General features: G+C 36.3%; 1 protein-coding gene across 7 annotated transcripts in view; it reads right to left on the reverse strand.

Moving 5' to 3' along the window:
• Positions 1 to 20,664, reverse strand: part of SLC4A10 (solute carrier family 4 member 10) — a 161,989-nt gene that overhangs the window by 88,528 nt on the left and 52,797 nt on the right. For 5 of the 7 annotated variants that reach the window (XR_008748402.1, XM_055811993.1, XM_027782357.2 and 2 more), the window contains exons 2-3: positions 14,225 to 14,306; positions 2,042 to 2,188 (exon numbers count right to left, since the gene is read on the reverse strand). Coding sequence is in view for 6 of the 7 variants with exons in the window: in XM_055811993.1 (XP_055667968.1) it covers positions 2,042 to 2,188; positions 14,225 to 14,306 (229 nt within the window). In the remaining variant the exon portion in view is untranslated. Of the gene's footprint in view, positions 1 to 2,041; positions 2,189 to 14,224; positions 14,307 to 17,134; positions 17,328 to 20,664 lie in introns of all 7 variants that reach the window. The other 2 variants (XM_055811994.1, XM_027782358.2) reach the window with 1 other exon arrangement.

The raw sequence follows: 20,664 nt of genomic DNA on the forward strand, positions 1-20,664 counted from the left end.
CTGTGCTTATAACCCCTCCATCACTGTAAAATTTCAGATATGCCTTCATAAGGCAAACCCTTTTCACTGTTGGTTATGTGATGCCACATTTCTGCCTGGATGGACAAATGTCAAGGCTCAGCCAAAGTCTGGTTGTCTGGCCAGACTTCCAGCAATCACATAGCCAAGAGGGAAAGTCCTCAAATTTTACTACTTACATGTTATTTCAGGGTGGAAAAATTGGGTATGTCCAAATTTTTCTGAGTATTTGGTAGTTCTGTCTTTGGCTCCTTTGAATCATCATCAGCCAAGCATTTTGAAGAGTATCTTCGGCAGGCTGGATCCAAAGGTGACCTGCGTGTTTCTGGCCTATATCTTCTCTATTCTGGGCTTTATTAAAGTAATAATTTATGTGACATGACCTACACATCCTTTAATGGGTAGTTATAACACCTTTAGAAAAGAAATTGTGACCTACAAAAGTGCAGTCCTGCACTTATTTCAAACAAGTACACCCGTAGAAAAGTGCTGTGAGCATCAACTTACAAATACACTTCAAAACTCTCTTTTTCACATTACTGCCTTTCCACTCTTGGAGCTCCCTTGAACATTGGCTGATTTTCAGTTAACTGGAGGTGTTGAACAGTGCATTTTAATGTGTGCACAACTGTTAAAGACTGTTAAGGACAGAATCAGCCAGTTAATTTCTTTTTATTTTTTTACTTTTGACATTAGGAAGGACACAAGCCTAGGTCTCCAGAAGCTGAAAGAACAGAGCTAAGTTCTCAGCCAAAATGTGTCATATACTGGCACTTACACAAAACCAGATGACTCAACAGAAGACACTGCTTCATAGTTTAAGATATCTCACTTCTTGGCTAACGTAACTTTCAATTGTTTCTTTTTCATCTGATACTATATGTATATATGCGTATTTTTTGAAAACTATTTTAATAATTTATGAACTTTGTTGTTTTTCAAGAAACCGGTTTCAATACAGTATTGGGTCCACACATTTGAAATACATTATAGACAGAACCACCACAGCCAATTTTTTCTTCACTGTTCAGTCTTCAAACATAACTCATATCTACTAAGTTTGAAAAAGTCTTGACTTTGTTTCATTCTCAGTATAATTCATTGTGAAAGATTTGAGTATTTCAAGCTCTTTACAATATATTTAACCATCTGCACTTATATTCAACTTGCTCCATAGCTTTCCACATATAATACAAATTTTGGATTAAAAGAAAGCCTTACATTTACTATTCTGTAACCTGGAATTATATAAATTCTTCCGTTACATACCGACAAATTGTTTTCTATACATGCTTCCATTTTATTTTCAACACTTACCATATAGCCTTGGACATTTCAGCACATGCATTTTTTATTTTTGAACACCAAATAATATTCTCATGTGTTTTGAGACACATTTATTCATGGTAATAAATTAACCAATTTATTCATGACTACCTTTTTTTGTTCTATGTAATGGTTTTTAATTTAAAATTTGGGCAATTTTAGGAGTTTATTGAATAGTATTTTTTCCTGTTTGCTCTGAAGACCTCAGTTAGCAGACTCATCACACAATGGCACATTATAGTATCATGTAAGGAAAAAGGCAAACATTATCTGGATCACAGTTGACATCTGATAAAACACTGCAGCTTCAGCAACATCAACATTATTACAAAGCTAATTGTAAGGAACCATAACTCCTCTACATTATGTTTTAGGAGCAAATACTCCAGTGGCTTCACTGAAGGCTGGTGGTGCCATAAAGCACCTACCCCTCTCAGTGGTGGTGGCAGTCTACCTTTATCAGAACGCTTAATGACAGCCGCTTACAGCGGTAGAAATTACAGAGATTTCTCATGTATTGACTGCTGCCTTTCATCAGAGGACTAAATCTTAGCTCTCCAGTAGAGACTGGAGAGGCTCTGGTGGGTTCTCCAAAATCCCACTGTTAATCATGTCCAAGCCATAACAGGACGGAGTATGCATTATCATTCAGATGTTTATTATTCAAATACCTATGAAAAAATAGAATTTATCTTACCAAAAGGAGGAGACTCTCTCCCATCTTCTAATCCTGAATCTCGTTCTCTGTCTCTCTTTCTGTGTTTATGTCCACGGTGCCTATGGCGTCGGTGACTTTTTCTTCCACCCAGTGGCACATGAACTCCAATGAACAATGTTCGATGGCCTATATGTATAAAAAAAATATTTTTTTTAAAATGGGCTGTGGCAACATAAGAACAATATTAATAACTATAATAGCATTAATGATGTAATAATTATTATAATTGTGTATTGTAGAATATTGATTATTCTAATGTTAATAGTCATAACATTATTGATTACAATATTGATAATGCAGCATCACAGACATAGAACCCCTTGATACAGGACAAATCCCAGTATTGAAGTCCTTATGTTGCAGTGCCAGATTCTTTTTTTTTTCTTCAGATTTGCATCTCTGTGCATGAACTTTCATTAAAGCCAGACAGGTGTTCTGTAAAATGTCTTCCAAAACAGTAACATGAAGAGACACATGGATCTCTTTGCATTGAACATTTGGTAAAATTGCTGTTTGCTATGTGTGTACAGGAACTTTACAAAACTCATTGCTATTTATGAGCCAAACCTTGACAGAATTCTTGTAGGACTGAAGGGAAAAGGAAAAAAAGAAAAGAAGAAAAAAAAGAGACCAAAAACCCAATAAAACACTATGGAAGTTAGACTGAAAAATTCCTACACAATTTTATGTGCTTGCATCATAAATATGTTGCTGGTAGCTTATTGTACTTGCATTCCTTCTACTTTATTTAATAAAATACATAAGAAGGTACACATTGCCATGCCTGCCACCATCTTTGAGCCTGAGGGATTTTATGCTGCTGATCAAGCCCAAAAGATTTAGCTCTCTTAGCTCTGTGGGCTAACAGGATCAGAGCACAGTAAAGCATTTAGAAGGGGGAGAGCCCGGGAAATGTGCAGAAAGTACAACACAACAGAACAAATGGGAAAGGAATCATGACTCACTACAGGCAGGTCTCCTACATTTACTCAGCAGAAAGACACAGTCCAGATTAACCATCTCAAATAACATTTATTTTCTCCTTGAAATGAGCATAACACAGCTAGTGGATAATTGCTGCTTTGCTGTAATCATTCGGCAGTGTCAATCATCTGAAAAAGGTCAAGAACATTAAGCTAAGTTAGCACGTGATCTCTAATCCCACGGGGACTCCATCGGGGGCAGAAAACACAGCAAGGCAGCATTTGTCACAATACATCAAAGAAATTCAAGCCTGACAGGAATTCTCTGCAGAGGCAGGGCTACAAAAGCTGGAGAAAGGCTCTGGATACCACACTAGTTACTTCAACTTTGATTCATGTAGTGGAGACAAGAAAACAGAGGCATCAATTTTTGGGAGACTATTCCTGTAAAGTCAGGAGATTTTTCTGAAGCAAAGGCCACGAGTTGAAAAAAAAAATATATTTTTTTTTTTAGATACCTCGTTCTTCTTGCTTATTACATTTAACCCAAGAAATGCTTTAAAGAGAACTGCTGCCTTTGGAGTATTCCAAATGCACTGCAGTCAGTGGTGCATGAAACAAGGGAAAATGTATTCCATAGAAAGAATTTATTAAAAAGATACTGAAGGACAGCAGTAACGTAGTACTCAGCACTTCCTTGTCCTGTTCCTTGGGTAGAAAAAAACACAAAACAACATTTTGAAAGGAAGGGAGTTACCTTTCTAAGACTTTAATCACATCCAGAGGTACAAATAGATAGCTTTTTTCATTTAGTAATTTAATACATTCCTGCTGCTTTGTGATAGAAGTGGCCATGCTTATCCTAGTTTTGTGCCACTTCAATGCTCAGTTAGTGCCTGCCTCAGGAAATGCAGGTTCTGGTTCACACTTCAATTAATTTCCAGGACTTGAGTCCAGACTGTTTTTTATTCAGTAAACTGGGAAAAAGTCCCTAAAATGCCAGAACATTCGTGTGTGTCTGAATGCCACAACAATTATTCTTATACAGGCAGAATCAGTTCACACTGAAAAGAAAAGAAGCACCTGGAAACTGAAAGAGATGATCAGGAAAAAGCAAAATTCATTTTATCCCTTCTGTGTGAACCTACTGAGCGTAACAGATTTCTACCAAGGCATAATTTCAATAAACACAGAGAAGATTCTAAGTCCTTGTAACAAGGTTCAGGCAAATGAGAGGGAAAAAAAGAAACTGACAGGGGAAAAGGAATAGTTTTCTATAGAAAAATGATAAGATCAAAAAGCAAAAGTAAAAAATCTGAAAGAGTTAAGAAGTTCTGGTTTATTAAAAGAGCATAAGTGTTAAGCAAAAAAAAGACCAGCTGGGAACAAAGGAAAAATTAATGAAATCTAAATGACAGTGAATAAAAGAAATCCAACGAGTAAAATGACCTTTACTCCAAGTAACTTTTTAAAGTAAAGATAACAAACTAGTGCCCAGAATGTAGAGGACTTTTTCCTGTACAAATTGACTGAGACATGACTAAAGAAGAGTTTCCAGTGAGGTCTAACTTTCCCAGGCCCAGAATGCCAGCCCCAAGGCTCCCCTGCAGTCTCCAGGGCAGAGCAGGGCAGAAGCACCATGCTTTCTCTAACAGACAGTTTCTTGCTGCCTTACTCTGGAGGGGAGCATCCACACCTGTTCCAATGAAGTTCTTCAACATAGATTTCTTTTTTCCCTAAAGACTTACATTATTTAAACATGAGAATAATTTGAAGATGAGAATAAAGAAGAACTCTGCTTAATATAAAACTTCTAACAAACAGAAGTATCAAATGAACCCTTAAACCACAATTCCAAAACAAGGATTTTTGCAAAACATTTGTCCAAAAATGCTACATTTCAAGATCTAAAGAGGATTTTTTTTTATTCCTGTTGCTATAAGCAAGTCCCAAAAATCAGTCAGACTCTGTCATTTTAATGTGGTGCACAAAAGCAGTTATCATAAGATTTCTGTCCCAGCATACCAGAAATAGAGATTGCTGATAGCTCCTGAACATCACTGACATCAACATTAAAATTCCAAGTGACACCAACAGAAGCACGTTTCCTCCCCAAAAACGCAAAACTGGGTAAAGAGAACTGGTTTTTTAAACAGACAATTTTATACCCCCAGCGCCTATATTTACTATAAGATCTTGGTTAAACAGACTAAAATTTCCAAAGAAAACACATCTATAATTTTAATTTGGCCAGAGTCAATTGCAGGATATCATACAGAATTCAGATTTGTTCTTTTACAGTTTATAACTAATTGTACAAAGGCATTTCTTTCATTTATATTTAAGACATTTTTGTGTGTTTTATTATTTACTTCATCGGGATGCCATCTAAAAATGCCTGAATATTGCTTAAATATTTTAAAACAATTCTGCTCTGTTGTACATTTGCACAGTGTCTAACTCAATTAGATCATAATTTCTTAATCTTTTTGCAAGGCTAAAAAGGCACTACAGTATAGGAAATAGTAACAACTGTAAGTTACACAAGAGCACATACTGTTTACAACAGGTACAGCCTAACAACCATTCTCACACAGAAATTACAGTTTTAAGAGGTGAGCATAACAATGGATTTTAACTCTTTAAAATGAAGTCTTCAAAAATACTATGCTGAGCATCACTTTCAGACAGTTTTATCACCTGCACCATATACTGTATGCTGTAGAGTCCCATCACCTAAGAAAGGGCTAAAGTTGTAAGTCAAAAAACTACAAACGCATTCATGTTTTATGATTTGTTGCACAATTACAGAACGGGTTTTTTCAATTTTATTTTTCCAGTGGCTGTGTTTTCCTGCAAAAAATGTTAACAGCCAAAGTGGCCAATTACGGTTTATTTTATTATTACTATAGTCAGTCAGTTAGTTTGGTTTGCTTCTCCACTCTTCCAAAGAACCGTCCTGTAACGGGAAAAAGCATACAGGAAAGATTTCTTTATTCTGCATCTCTCAGCCAAGGACTATGGTAGATACTTCGTGCATGCATGCACAGCCACATGTAATCATGTCCATGGAAACATATATAGATAAAATGCACACAGGTACATGCATGCAGATTTAGGGTTCTGGACACGCTTTAGAGTTTGGCCTGTTATCCTTTCTTAGAAAAATATGTACAGCTAATAGATCAAAAAGGATTTCTCATGCTAATTCTTCCTTCAGAGTAAATGAAAGAATTTCTATGCTGAGAGAGATTTATTTCTCTCCACTGTTTATATTATGTTTGATTTATGTTATAATTTTAAAAATCAGAACTAATTTAGGTATCCGTGAGCCACAGCATTTATCTGGTCTTCCCAAGCTTTTTCAAGTAACCTTACATTAACATCAATAGAGTTTTATCATGGAAAAACTATGATTCTGTTCCTGCAAAAACATACTCCAAACTAAAATGTTGATTTATTCCAGATGTGCTGCTAGGAAAGCTAAACATGGGCACATGCATATTTTCAGTATTAGGATTTAGAGGTGAATCATTTTTAAAAACTAAAACTCTGCGAAAATACATTAATACACAAAGATCATTGACAATCTGAAAGCTTATTAAAGAAATGCAATACACTGATCTGCTCTGCAACGTCATCTTTATACAGTGTTGCACGTCTACTTTTAAATTATATAAATATTGTTTTTAACAAAAGACTATTCTTAATTAAACTTGACATAGCTGGGGAACAAAACCCAGAATATAAAGTTAGTTCAAATTATGCATTTACAGCATAAGAGGCTTTGTCTCCTTGTAGTTTACCTTCAAAACATTAAAACACTCCTTAAGTAAAAATATTTTAAGGATTAAATTAATAATTACCCTTGTTATAAAGTGTTTTTTAATTCTTACAGGATTACATTAATAAATCCAAACTGTATTATAAAAGGTTGAAAAGGGACCCTCTTAATTATATTTAATTTTCAGACAGAAGAAAGCTTATGTAGAAATCAGGATTTCCCCTAAACTCTTGAAGAAAAAGTGTATTGTGTAAATATCTCCACTTTGTGGAGGTATGAATTCTTTACCCCCAAAAAGACAGACATGAAATACACAGTAGTAATATGAATGCATCTTGCAGAAACCTTTCTCAGATTAAAATCTAAGTAGACAGGTTGCTTAGAGTTGTCGTATTCCAAAAAAAGAAATTCTTCCTTAAATCTAAATCTTATTTTAAGAACCCAATGGCAAATTAACCATCTAAAAAGACAACCTCAGAAAAGCAAATATTTTCTGCACTTTCCACCTCTTGGAAATGACAGATGTAACATCTAGAAATGATTTTCAGAACCTGGCAGTCTGGGTCTTTAAAGCAGAAGCTTGTCCTAGCTATCTGTCTTACTCATTAAATAAATGGAAAGGAAGAGAAGCGTAGTTCGATTGCTAAAGCTTTGAAAACATATATCTCATTATAATTTACGGTGCTTAACAACTTAGGAACTTCTGGAAATCCCACTACAACTGTCTGAAATGGATGTGGCATTGCAAGGGAAAATGGAGATGGAGAGAAAGTAATTGTAAATGTTTCCCCTAATTTAGAGGAATTAAGATCTTTTTAATAGACCTCTAAGAGTATGGGTATTTTTGCCCCAGTGCCTCACATTTTAACACAGAAAACACACACCCATTTGGCTGGGAGAAAAACATACGAAGCACCTTCACCTCCCCACTTCCCCATCAATAGAGGCTCTACAGGTTTCCGTGTTACAGCAGGCATGTGGGACTCGAGTGCTTAGTGAACCAGCCAAGCTGGTGCCTGTTGCACAAAAAGTGACTGTCCTGGATTTGAAGATCCATGAGCGCCAGGTGCCCATGGTACATCTGCCTGTGCTGCCTTCCACTCAGAATGATCTGAATCTGCCTTAGGCACCTACTGAGACAAAGGCTTTCAAATTCCTGCTCACCAGCATGACGGACAGAAGGACGGGGGCAGCTAACAAAACAGATGGGTCTTGAAAAAGCAAAGGCAGGCTTCTATAACCTACTAAGGAAACACACTGCAAAGTCAAGATGCCTCGAGGGTGAATATTTTGCCAGTGGTTCAAGCCAAGTCCTAAATGATTGCTGACCTCAGCAGGACTGGAGGGGTTTCTCCCTCTCCTGGAAAACACTCAACGCCTTGAAGCCTCTTTCGTGTATTGCCAGCTAGAGCTGAACCAAATGCAATTTTCCATCCCCTCAAAAATGAACAGTGATGTAGAGAGAGGAAACCAGCAGCCCATGTAGAGTTAAAAAAAATTGCTTTTTTCCTTATACGAGAAAAAATTATTATGGTGGATTGTGTAGGAGTAGAGAGTACATGACTCATGATTCGTTATTGTGGTGCAGCAGGGAGGCAGAGCTAAAGAGAAAGCAGAAAGGACAAAAGCAATGCTTCCTAAACCAACAGTTTATATTGCTGTTTGTGGCTATGGCTTGCTGGGGTACATTTTTCACCTTTTTGCCATGCTGTAATTTGGAAGAACTGACAAGAAAGCCTTCACAAATTTTTCAGATCATACATGTAACTTATGTTCTAGGTTAATTTACAATAGAAATTATGTAGAAAAAAAAATTAAAGCAATATCCCTGGCCCAAGAAAGCATTGAGGACATACTGAATATGGAGGACAAGAGCATCTCACTGAAGTCATTAAAGTTAAGTACCTTTTAAAGAGCCCCTGATCAATCACTGCCCTCCCAACAAATCTCTCCTTTTAACAAAACATTTTTCCAGGTTGCGGCTGGGAAAAAAGCCTTTTTAACTGCACTTATGTTCATTCCTGATTTCCCCCACGTTGCTCCAGGAATCCAGAGGTGTTCTATGCACAGTCCTAGCATGAGATTAGGTCTCAGACCTTGCCAGCCAATAGCAAAAAAAGTCAGCAGACACAGAACTTAGAAGGACCATCTCAGACAGACACACACACATTCCAGTGATGGAAGGTGAAGCTGGGGTTACTGGAGAGAAGAATTTGACCTATATTTCTAAATTAGCAACTAGCAAAAAATTCAGTACTAGCACAACTGTATGTATGTTAAAAATGGAATGGTTTTGTCTTCTGATTGTTTTGCAGCTTTCACCAATAATGACAAGTTGGTTTATGCCAATTTCATTTATCAGAATTTCACAAGGTGAAACATTTGGAAATATTAGTCGTCACAAATACTGAAAAGGTTTCTTGTCAGTAAAGCTCAAAGTCAAACTTCAAAACCCAAAGCTTATGACTTTGGCATTCAGCCAATGCTATGTGATAACTTCTTTGCTTTCATTATTTCATTATTCTTCATGTGAACTTTCAATGAGATTTTGTGAAAATGTCCTGCAGAGTTACTAACAAATCTTCAAGGTGAACCACCTTCCCACAAACATGGGACTACCTGGGAAGAGACAACAGACCCATGCAAAGGGACCAAACCAGGCGATTGCCAAGGCAAGAGAGCAAGCATAGCTCAGGGGAAAAGCAAGTGAGATTTCAAGGAATATTGAGACACAGGAAAAAGGCGACAAAACTCAATGAGGGGCACTACAGAAAAATGTGCCTTAGAAATTACATGTAGAACAAGCTAGGGCATGTAATACCTGGTAGGCAACACGATAAAAGAATTCTGTGCTTGCAAAGGCACAATGGTTCTTTTTGAGAGCCTTTTGCAAAGACCTACAGCTGTACAACTACATCTGACATTACAGGCATAGACTAACACACATCTCCCTCCAGGTCTTTACTTCCACAGTTTATATTCTACCCCTCTAAGTCTAACGAACATCAGAATGAATGGGGGACCCAAGGGAAGCAGAGGCAAGGAAGCTCCAAGCCAGGGATCTGTACTGACAGGGTAACTAATTTTTGCAATAGGCTGTAGCATCCTGGCAGCCAAAGGGAGGGGAGACCTTGGTCAATGTTCCTGTCTGGCCAAGCAGAACTAGTAAGCTGACTTGTTTCTACATGGAGGCAAAGCTGAATCAAGGCCAGCAGGTTAGTAAGATTTATCTTCTTTCAGTCCTGTGAGCTGCTAGGTTCTATTAATTTTCAGGTAAATAATGTCAGTGGCAGACAGGTCCACTATTATGTTCTTTCTATAAAAAACATCCAGTCTTTGAGAATAAAAGCCTACTTCAATATCTGGAGCTACTCAGATTCTTACTAAAAAATATATGAAGATTAGAGCTCAATCACAATGAGTTTTTCATATATTAACCCTAACTGTATAAAATGAAAATTTTGTTAAAATATTTTTTAAACTACTATGACAGGCTAGAACAGATGTAAAAAGAAGTAATAACTAAAATAACTGTTTTTTTAAAAAGAATAATTAAATACTCTGGGATATTTTTTTTTTTTGGTCAGCAGGACATCTACTATCAAAATTAATCTTAACGCGGGTTGTTAAATAGAAAACATCTCTATAAGCATAAAACATTCTAAATTAATTTTTTATTTATTAAGTTTAAATCCTCAGCTTCTGCATCATATTTAGAGTTGTACTAGCGATGTTTATTTCCTAATTTAGCTTTAAGTCTTTTGTGACTTTCATTAATCAGTACACATCTCCTAAATTTTGTCAAAAGTATCAGAATGCATATTCTAATGTATGGTGATTTATATACTGGATATGGTGTTTTATGTGTCCTGAGAGATGTGAAAGATGGGAAACAATTTCCCATGAAACAAATTTTTCCCACAGCACTTAGGCAGATAAAATGTTATGAAACAAAAAAAGCTTAAGCAAAATCTTGACTTTTCTGAATCAAGGATCATTTTGTGATTTCCTTTAACAGAGCCAGAATTCATCCCCAATTCATGCCTGGATCTCCACGTAACAACCTTATCTCCAGCCACTGCTCTACCAAAGCTGCTTCTCAAGCCACGCCACAGTAATACCCACAGCAGTTCTGAAATCCTGCCACAGAAACCTAGGATCTGCAGCTGACCACCTCCAGCAAGGACAGCCATGGAACAGTCATTTTCATTCTCAACTAATATTCTGGGCACAAGCAAAAGACCTTAGAGTGTACTTTGTGCCAATCCTGTTGCGTATCTATATAGTCCAAAATTCTCAGTGCAGAGAGAATCTGAGGTCTCCAGACACCTACAGATCAATCCAAATATTTTTAATCTATGAGAGAAAAAGTAGGTGTATCCATTTTGTCAGAAACTTACCACCGAATGTGCATTGAAGCAACAGCAATCAGTGACAACATCACAGAGTATGCTGAGTGCAACTGTTGTTGACGTGCACATCTGTTTATGAAAACTTGACTACCTGCTCCCAGTCCTTTTGCAATTAAGTACTTTAGTATCCAGAATCAGTGCCCAATTCTCATCTAGGAATACCACCACTGATAAAGAATATATTTCAGTAGTAATTTTGTCTGTACACACAATGAAAGATAACATGCAAAAAATATGATTATAACCAGGGAGATAGGGTTCTTGGTTTGCTTTTAGAAATGCTTTCTTTGCCCCCTCATTAATGCAATGGTCAGACAAATGACCTGTTTAGTATTACTGACTGATCCCGACCTTACAACTCAGGAAAAATTAATTATGTGAAAAATCATTCATGCTGAAAATCTGCATGCCAAAGTTCTGCTAACAATCCACCTCTGAAGTACTGCAAAGCTTAAGTAAAAAGACACAATTAGCAGTACACATTGCAAGTATCATTACTGACACCAAGACAAGCACCACATCTCTTCTGTTCCCATAAGTACTGCAGTTCCCATCCTATCTCCCCAAATTTTTACTATACTGCACAGGGAAAGAAAACACAGATCTAGAGAGATTGAGGCAAAATTCTGGTCTTGCAGTTGTTCTTCCAGGCAGCATTAATCACCATGATATTTTCATGCTTTCAGCAAGATATGTACTTGCAATGTATTTGCACAATGGCTGCCCCAAAATACACAAATACAAGTATTTGCTGGGCCAAGAAATTTCAGATGGAAATTTTAGTACACATTTAAATCAGTATTTCGGACATTTGAATGCTGATAATCTAAAATTAAAAAATAGCAAAATACTTACAATTTTAAGATTCAGAAGAAATTGAATACTGTTTTTCATATTTCAACAACCTTTAGTTCTTCATATGAATTGTGAGTTTTGAAGTGTTGCTGATACAGTGCTACTAAAACTGTCAAAACTAGTCTTTGCTAGAATATTCACTAACTAGCTATTGACATTTTTAAAACATAAACCCAATTAAATGTCTGTCAAAGAGCTAATTACATAACACATATTAATTATCTAATTATATGATTTTTACAAAGCTATGCAATTAGCACCTGATTATATAATTTCATATTTTACACTTGTTATGTCATTAGGAAAAGGTAAGTTTTCAGCAAAACCCAACACAGTGTACGTTGGTTAAGAATAGGACAGTGACATTTGTGAGTCACATCCACTGTTTCCAGATGGAAAAGTGCCTAGATGTGCTGTGAAACAAATGGACATGCTATTAACAGCAACTCGATATTAAAATTTATAATCTATTCAGATATTTTTATGTCACTTGGTATTTCTGGATGCAGTGTATTTAAGATACACTGATCTCTTAGAGTGGACATGAAATTTATCTGAGAAAGCTAACTGCATTATGTCAGATTCTACATTGAATAATTATTTGGTTAGACTATTATGAAGCATGTGATTTTATTTTAAAGAAAAGACAACTATGGCTAACTACAGAATTTTTCAGTGTTCCAAACAATTTAAATTGATGGAAAGGTGGGGGGTCACCATCATGTTGCAATTTCTATTTCTGATTCTAGAAGCAGATTTTTGAAATAATATTTTCACTGATATTTCAAAGGAGCAACCCTATACATTTAGGATGGTGGGGGTAAATAGTAATTAAATACAATTTTTAAATTACGCACTTGTTCAGATGTTGAGATGAGGCTTTAGGTTGTGTGTAGTCACACACAAAGCATCATAGTAATTCTGATTGCCTTAACACTTGAGTCTACAACTGAGCTTAAAGATGTGATTCTCCAGAAAACTGTCCATTTTTAAAATGCTACCTTACCTTCATCAGTAAAATGACTCAGCAAAAGGACATTTTTCTGGGTAGGCTCACCCCAAAAGAAACTCTGGGAGTCAGTATCATGGAGAAGGGAAGGCAGGGAATTCTTCTGTCAGGTGTTCTAAGGATACCAGATAGAATAGTTTCACTTTGTCCACGGATGCGATCAAGGGACTGAAGACTACAGAAGACTAAATGCGAGATTCAAAAAAGGGGGCTGTGTGCCTAAGTCCAAAACTGTCACTGCTAGCCTGATCCACTGGCTGCCCCTTATCCCTAGAGACACCAAAACCCTACATGCCACCCCAGAAACATCTTACCTGAGATCTACCCTTGCACATGCTCAGACTTGCTCCAGATTGAGCAGAGAGATACCTACCTCATACATGTTACACTGCATTACATTTTACATCCTTTGTGACTATCTCATACCCACTGACACATCCAGGCCCCTTTCAAAACGCAGCCATGTCTGCATCTTTTTGAGGCACTGCTGAAGGAAGCAGGAACAAGGAGTTCCTGTGTATCATGTTGGTATTCACATTAAATCATCAATATGGCCATCATGCACCAGAAAACACGAAAGTCATAGAGTCACACAGCCAGAGAGAAAGGGCGGGGGGGCAGAGATCAAGGGTAGGCATTTAGAAAGCTCAGGTTCATGCACCTGATGGATGGAGATACATCTCTTTGGAGATACATCTCTTTAGACCAGAGGCAGTTAACTTTTCAGATGTAAGATACACCCCAGATCTCAGTATTTCTTTTTGGCTAGTTCCTGTGGCCTTTATGACACAAGAACCTTCCATGTCCCACCACTATCAATTAAAATCTGCAAGTTTCAGTCTCAAGGATGGGATATCATATGTGAAACAGAAACTCAGTTTTGTCCAATCATTATGACTTAGGGGGTCACACAACTCAATGCAGGTGTGTAAATACGGTAGTAACCAGAATAAGTTTGGGATCCACTAAACAAACTGAAATGGGCCTCTTTCAGAGACTGAATTATCAGGCCAATATCATAAGACAGTTCTCACAATTTCTCAATTTCTTCTACATGGTGGTGTTTGGTGGTTTCTGCAGTGTATATTATCAAGTGTCAGTAAGTTTACACATTGGAATTGCATTTCAATAGTTTTAGAAGAAAGAGACAATGAAATGCACAGAAAAATAATCTCTCACCTTCTAGATCTTCCTTTTCAAAATGTGTTTTTAGAATGGAGCGAGTTCCACCTCTGTCCACAACAGCCTCTTCATCATTTCGCTGCAAAACAGAAAAAAGGACAGGTAAGCTGCTTCTCATTTGGAAATTATTTGCAAGACTGTGCACTACTATGAAGTAAAGATGGTTTTAATATTCATTTACTTTTCTTACTCAGGAACAAAAAACTTTTTAATCTTCCTTATTAAAATCTATTCCTTATGCACCAGTTTTTATTGAGGTATGATTACAGCTAAGTTCTCCTTTTAAAACCCGCAAGATGATGAGTAAACACTGGTTACTGAGAATTAAGAAAAATGTGAGTCAATAGGACATTGAAAGAGCTGAGAGAAGAAATGTCTGATTGAGGCAGCTTTATTCTTGTACTCTTGAAGAACAGGACTGCACACGTATTTTTGTCTTTATACAAGGATCCTGAGCTACATACAGAATTCCCAAATTATTAGCACTAACACTCATACTTTGGCAAAGCTAGAGAATGATACTCAGTGACAATATGATATGAAAGAAAACTTAAATACCATGAAAACAAGTGTCTTCGCTTACAAGTGAATTGCAAAGCTTTTGCTTTTCTTTACAAACACCAAGCTGTAATTTCAATAAAGGCAGATAGCACATACTAATAGCAGAAAACAGAAAAGCTATTCTTCCTCAGGAACATATGTTTCATGTTTAATTTTATACTATAGTCATACATGCCTTTTAACTGTATTCTTTGCTGCACTGTGAAAGTACTATGTGATGAATTAGTGTAATGTGCTTAGGCTAAAAAAGCCACAGAAATTAGTGATTTCAGTCACTTCTGACACGGGGGGGGCAGGGGGGGGGTGGGAAATAATATCAAATTTCCCTAAGATAATTATTTTGAGAGTTCAGCAAAAAGGCACTGGATGCTGTGCTAAAATGAATATTGGCTTCACTATGAGTTTGACATCACCAATTGTAAAAAAACAGTTGCTAAATACAACCTGTATTTCACAACATGATTTAGAGTGGTTTCCAGTAAATGATGAAGAAGAAAAAAGGATGAATTATACAAAAACATCAGTTACTATATCATGAATATATATTTACTTGTCGTTAGTGGAAGGGTTTTAGTAAGTGATATTAGAACTAGAACTGCTTGATTTTGATACATAAAATTGGTATCTTAAAGGAAGTCTGAAGCAGGGGAATTTGAATAGCAATGTTACATGTTCAATATATATCTATATATAGAACGCAATAGAATATAACAAAAAATTAAACTACATCAGCACCCTCCTTAAAGAGCAGATGCCCCAGGCAAAAAGATTCACATCTAGAGCTGGATGCCGTACATTCTGGATGTAAGTTTTTGTTTCAAGCTCCTCTCTTTTTTAAAAATAGCTGTCATGCTGTAGCTATCTTATATAGAAAAATCCTAGGAATGTGTCACACCAAGCATCTGGGCTGTTAAAGAGAGACTGAGAGTGTTACAGTGTCTTTATTAGAGCTTTCCCGCAGATAATAGTATGTAACTAAAATCTCACAATAAGAAAAGGTCTTCCATTGAAACTGTTTTGTCTTTTAATAATTTAGAATTAGCTAATAATCTATTAAGATATACCAGGGCAGTATAATTTTGCACAAATCATTCGATCATCTTAGGTAAAATGAATCCATTATTTTAAGCAGTTAGACATAACTGGGCATCTTTGTCATGCTGGCATGATGCCACGCTCCTGGGTGAGTGGTTAGGCAGAATGCCAAAGCCCAGGTATTACAGCCACAGCAGTAGTGCTATTCTGGCAGAAGACATAGCCATCAGTATTTTACTGGTCCTGAAAAGGCCTTATGGAAGCAATGTTAGGGAAAATTTACAATGGGGAAAATACTACATTGCTGGACAGTTTAAAACCCTTACAGATCCTCTAAGTAAATTAAAAATAAATTAATTAATAATCTATCAAAATATGCTCACACACTTTGACTTCTCCTTTCCTATGTGTTTAGTTTTCAGCTTCTGGCAATCTTTTTCTTCCCTGCCTCCTCTTCTTGTAATGTCATAGCAAGTCTTGGCCTTGCCTCATTCTCAGAAGTGGGTTTATTCCATTAATATTACAGGGAAAAACAGCTTAATTGGGAGTATTGTGTTGTTGCCAATTCACGTGTCAAACTGAGCAAAGTCCAATTAAACAGGCCTTGCACTGTACACTCTCACTTCCCGGGGAGCAGTATGAAAGCCACCTTGCATTTACCAGTGCAAGAGTCACACTATATTTAGTGTAGAAGTAATTTCTGTGATTCCTGTAATGCCTCCTTGGAGGAGGGGAGAAGAGAAGGGCTAACCAGTAGTTTAGTGCAATTAGGTCTTAATCTCATTTGAAGGTAAGTACTGTCACAATAGAAGTAAAAACAGTGGGAGACTGCTCTGCTTTCCCATGAAGACTAGAGAGAGAAACTTAATTTCAGTTGGTAACGTTCTGCATATTAGCTTTTCAGGAAAATTATTGAATTATTATTTTTAAGTGTTGCAATACATTGCAGTTTCAAACGGAAAGTATAGGCAAGACTAACCATAAGACAGTCATGGAAGACAGAATTCATGCTCTGGATGACTTTTAACATACCAAGCAGCCACCAACCTCCACACTAACATCCTCAAAGCCAGGAATCAACTGCAGTTCTGCCCATCAGTTTCAGCAGGATCAGAATAAGGCAGGAAAACTAGATGTTTTTCACAACCATGCCATGTTTATGTCAGAATTCTACTGCTTTTTCCTTTCACCCCATTTGAAGATGAAGAAGGTCAGAAATTTTACATAGTGCATAAATCTGCTAGGACTGGGGTATTCAAACCATACTGACTTACTGCAGCAGTCTGCAAACAAATGTGTGGGCACACTGACCAGGTATGAGTCCTTGGAACTGTCCATTATTGCAATGAGTTGCTTGCTGAGTCCAGTGAACACTGTGGTCTACTGCTTAAAGCATGGGAGAGGGATCCAGGAAGTTCTCGAGTGCTAATCCTGGATCTGCCACCACTGACTTGCTGTGTGGCCTTGGGAAAGTCACTTAATCTCTGTGCCTCAGCTTCCCCATCTGTAAAATAGGGATAATAATACTTACTTATCTACCTTCCTCACCGGGCTGCTCTGCCATAATTAATATTCACACAGCATTTCAGAACTGTAAAGCACTACAGAAGTGCTAAGTCATTCAATTTAGGAAAGTTTACCCATGTGAAGAGATGATGATAGGAAACAACAGATTGATAAAAATCAACATTTAGGCATAAAATGTTTTTTTGACATCAAACCAACATATATTAATACCTTGTAGTAGTTTTACAGTGCACAGCTTTGACAACTTCAGTGGACAAAGTTTACATAAAAATAAACTTGTCATATATTTGTAAACAACCTAACATTTCTCTCTCTTTTTAATTGTATTTGTTAATATTTTATGGTTTTATATAGTTATCACACAATGATTTGCCTGAAATATAGGCACAAAACTATTCCCCTAAAGCAATAAAATATCAGCAAACACATGGCAGAAGAAATAATATATCCAGAATTAAAAAAGTAAGAAAAAGCCAAGGCTTTCACATGGAAACCACAAGTTCCTTAGAGATCAGGGGTCAGCAACTCTACTCAGTCCATGACTGCACCTCTTACGTTTTCAAAATGACTGCTGAAATGACCTTCACACAGCAGCATCTGCTGTATAAATTTCACAGGAAAAAAATCTATTTTAGTGAAAGAGTCTTATAAACAGTTGTTACTATTTTTATCCCTTCTTACTAGAAGTTTAAACAAAGCAGTGAGTATAGAAAAGCAGACAGTAGAGTCATCCTCTGCATCTTCTACAGTGCGACTGCATGTTATAACATTGAAATATGTATTTGAAATTGAACAAAATTAAAAGGAAATAAACCACCTTCAAAGACGTCTGGCTTCTACTTTTTGGTATGCAGTCGTGAAGGAAGAAGGTCGCCATGAGTGCTAGGAGTACTGATTTTTCAACCCTTATATCAACAACCTACTTATCAGAGTATAAAGTGAGGCTGCAACTCTTGCCAGGAATTGTGTGTGTCTTGGTTAGAAGGAATAAAAGGCCCATGGCTTAGAAACTGAAAACAAACATCGGAAGTGTGCTTTCCACCAATGTACTAATAAAGCTCACTACCCAGGATATTCCAAAGCGAGATAAATGACCTCCCAGAAAGCTTCCAAACATGACCCTCTTTAGCTATGATACAGCCCTAACTGCAATTCATAATGTGTTGCAAAGACGTTGATCCTTAAACCTGTCTGTCACCTCCCAGAACTGTGCACTGCCCTTCCACACCTCAGTTAATTTAATTATTGGAGAAAATACACATTTAGAAAAGCTGAGAAACATCATTTTATGACAGCTGGGTTTGGGTGGTTTTAGTTACAGCACTTATAATTGTCTATGCTTTCATCATGTGGTAGATGATTGAGTGGAAAGAAGTGGATCTGTACAAAGGCATATGAAACAGATTTTTAAATATGTATGTGCTAGCGTAGACACATACACTTGTAGAATTTCAGTATATTTCTGGATGATGGAATTAGGACATATTCCTCATATTTTGGATGACAAGAAGGTAGATTAAAGTCTAGGTGACAATACACAGATCTGAAGTTATGTATACATTTATTATATGTATTCACTAAAAAAGGAAAACCAATACATGAGCTTAAAATATACTGTTGCATGTATCTTAAAAGCTACCTGAACAGTGCACATTCACTGAAGATCATCTGTGCTGATCGCTACAGTAAATGAAATAATAGTATAACAATAATATGTATTAGAAAATAGGAAATTGTTAGGACAATAGGAAATTACTATGCAGTTGCAATGAATACGTCTCGCTGTCCTTCCTTTGGTAAGTACTCTGCTCCACTGGTATGATATTTGGTGCTAACCTATTTTGAACAGACAAGTAAAAATGGGTAACACTAGATTTTTCATTTTACATGGAAAACTAGAAATTTCTTTTCTTACTCCTTATTATCTAATTTTCATCACACTTGGCTACTTTTATTTTCTGCCTCCAATATTTGGTCAGTGTTTTCAATAAACTGGATGATTGCTTTCCTTTGAAATACAACACAAAAATCAGCTACAAAGAGTATTCATATTCCAGAATTTTTTTCAAAGTTTTTAAACCTTCAGTTAAAATCCTTTCCCTTTTTATTTAAATTCTTAATGCGCCCACAGCACAAATCATAACATAACCAAAAAGAATCCTTTTTCAGCATCTTCCTTTCTGTAAAACACATAGCAGAGCAGAAGCCATTTTGATTTTTTCTGCACTAGAAATAACGAGTATGACACACCTGCTGACTCATAAGGAAAATAATCATGGTATTAATTGCTTCTCCATATAAGCCACTTATTGATGATTAGACAACCTACATAATTCTCAAATACCATCTGGAACTCAGGAACGTCTGTCAGCATAAAACATTAAATACTGCATTCCTATAAACGATAGAAAGCTGTAATATAAAATTAATTTAGTTACTTTGTATTATCAATAATGACATGACTTAAAAGATGGAACTCTGTAATATATTCATTTCAGTTTATATAATTTATCATTAAGTCAGTGTTATAAACCCTGTGTATTCAACTTTCAAATGGTCTGTAATGAAATTCTGAACATTTATCTAGTCATCACATACATATCATGACTGCCTTCTCAGTCTGAAGATACTCCAGCATTATCACTTTGTGTTGTATTTATTTCACAGACCCATTACATGATATTTGTATTTTTAAGATCATTTTGATTAAGTTCAGCTTAACTTTTCATAAAAATGGCATTATTAAAGATACAGAAAAGTGAGCTTTTTGAACCTATGAGCTGCCAAGAGCATATTGGAAATATCTGGTAAAGGCAATTATCCTAAATGGCTAAAAAACTGTTTGCATGTAGATGGATGCGTCCCTGTTGTAGGAGGCAAATCAGTTCTGACTGCCATGTTCAACCTTGTCCTTTAAACTGTCCTTGAACAGACAGTCACACAAAACTGATTTAGTGCACCATGTGTATGCCCACAATTTAAATGCTATAATTCTTTTCTCTTTCTGAACACAAGCACAGGGGAAAAAGAAAAAAAACAACTTTTTGAATATTATTGTGTTTAATTGCTTGTATTACATGTAATCATATTTAGCAATCTTTTGAGGTAGAAAATACAGTTAATTTTATCTTTCTGATGAAATTTAATTGCTTTTCCATTCCACTAGCTATACTATATTCCTTTCCCCTCTACCAAAAAAGATCCATCAAAACACATTTATAATGCAATAAGGTCTGTTCTGTATTGTTTTTAAAACTGTCCCTTTAATTGTACTGGTTTTGTGGCAGCTTTCTGCAGTAATCACTACTAGTTAA

Source organism: Falco peregrinus, chromosome 8 (genome assembly GCF_023634155.1).
Source record: "Falco peregrinus isolate bFalPer1 chromosome 8, bFalPer1.pri, whole genome shotgun sequence".
Classification (NCBI taxonomy): domain Eukaryota; kingdom Metazoa; phylum Chordata; class Aves; order Falconiformes; family Falconidae; genus Falco; species Falco peregrinus.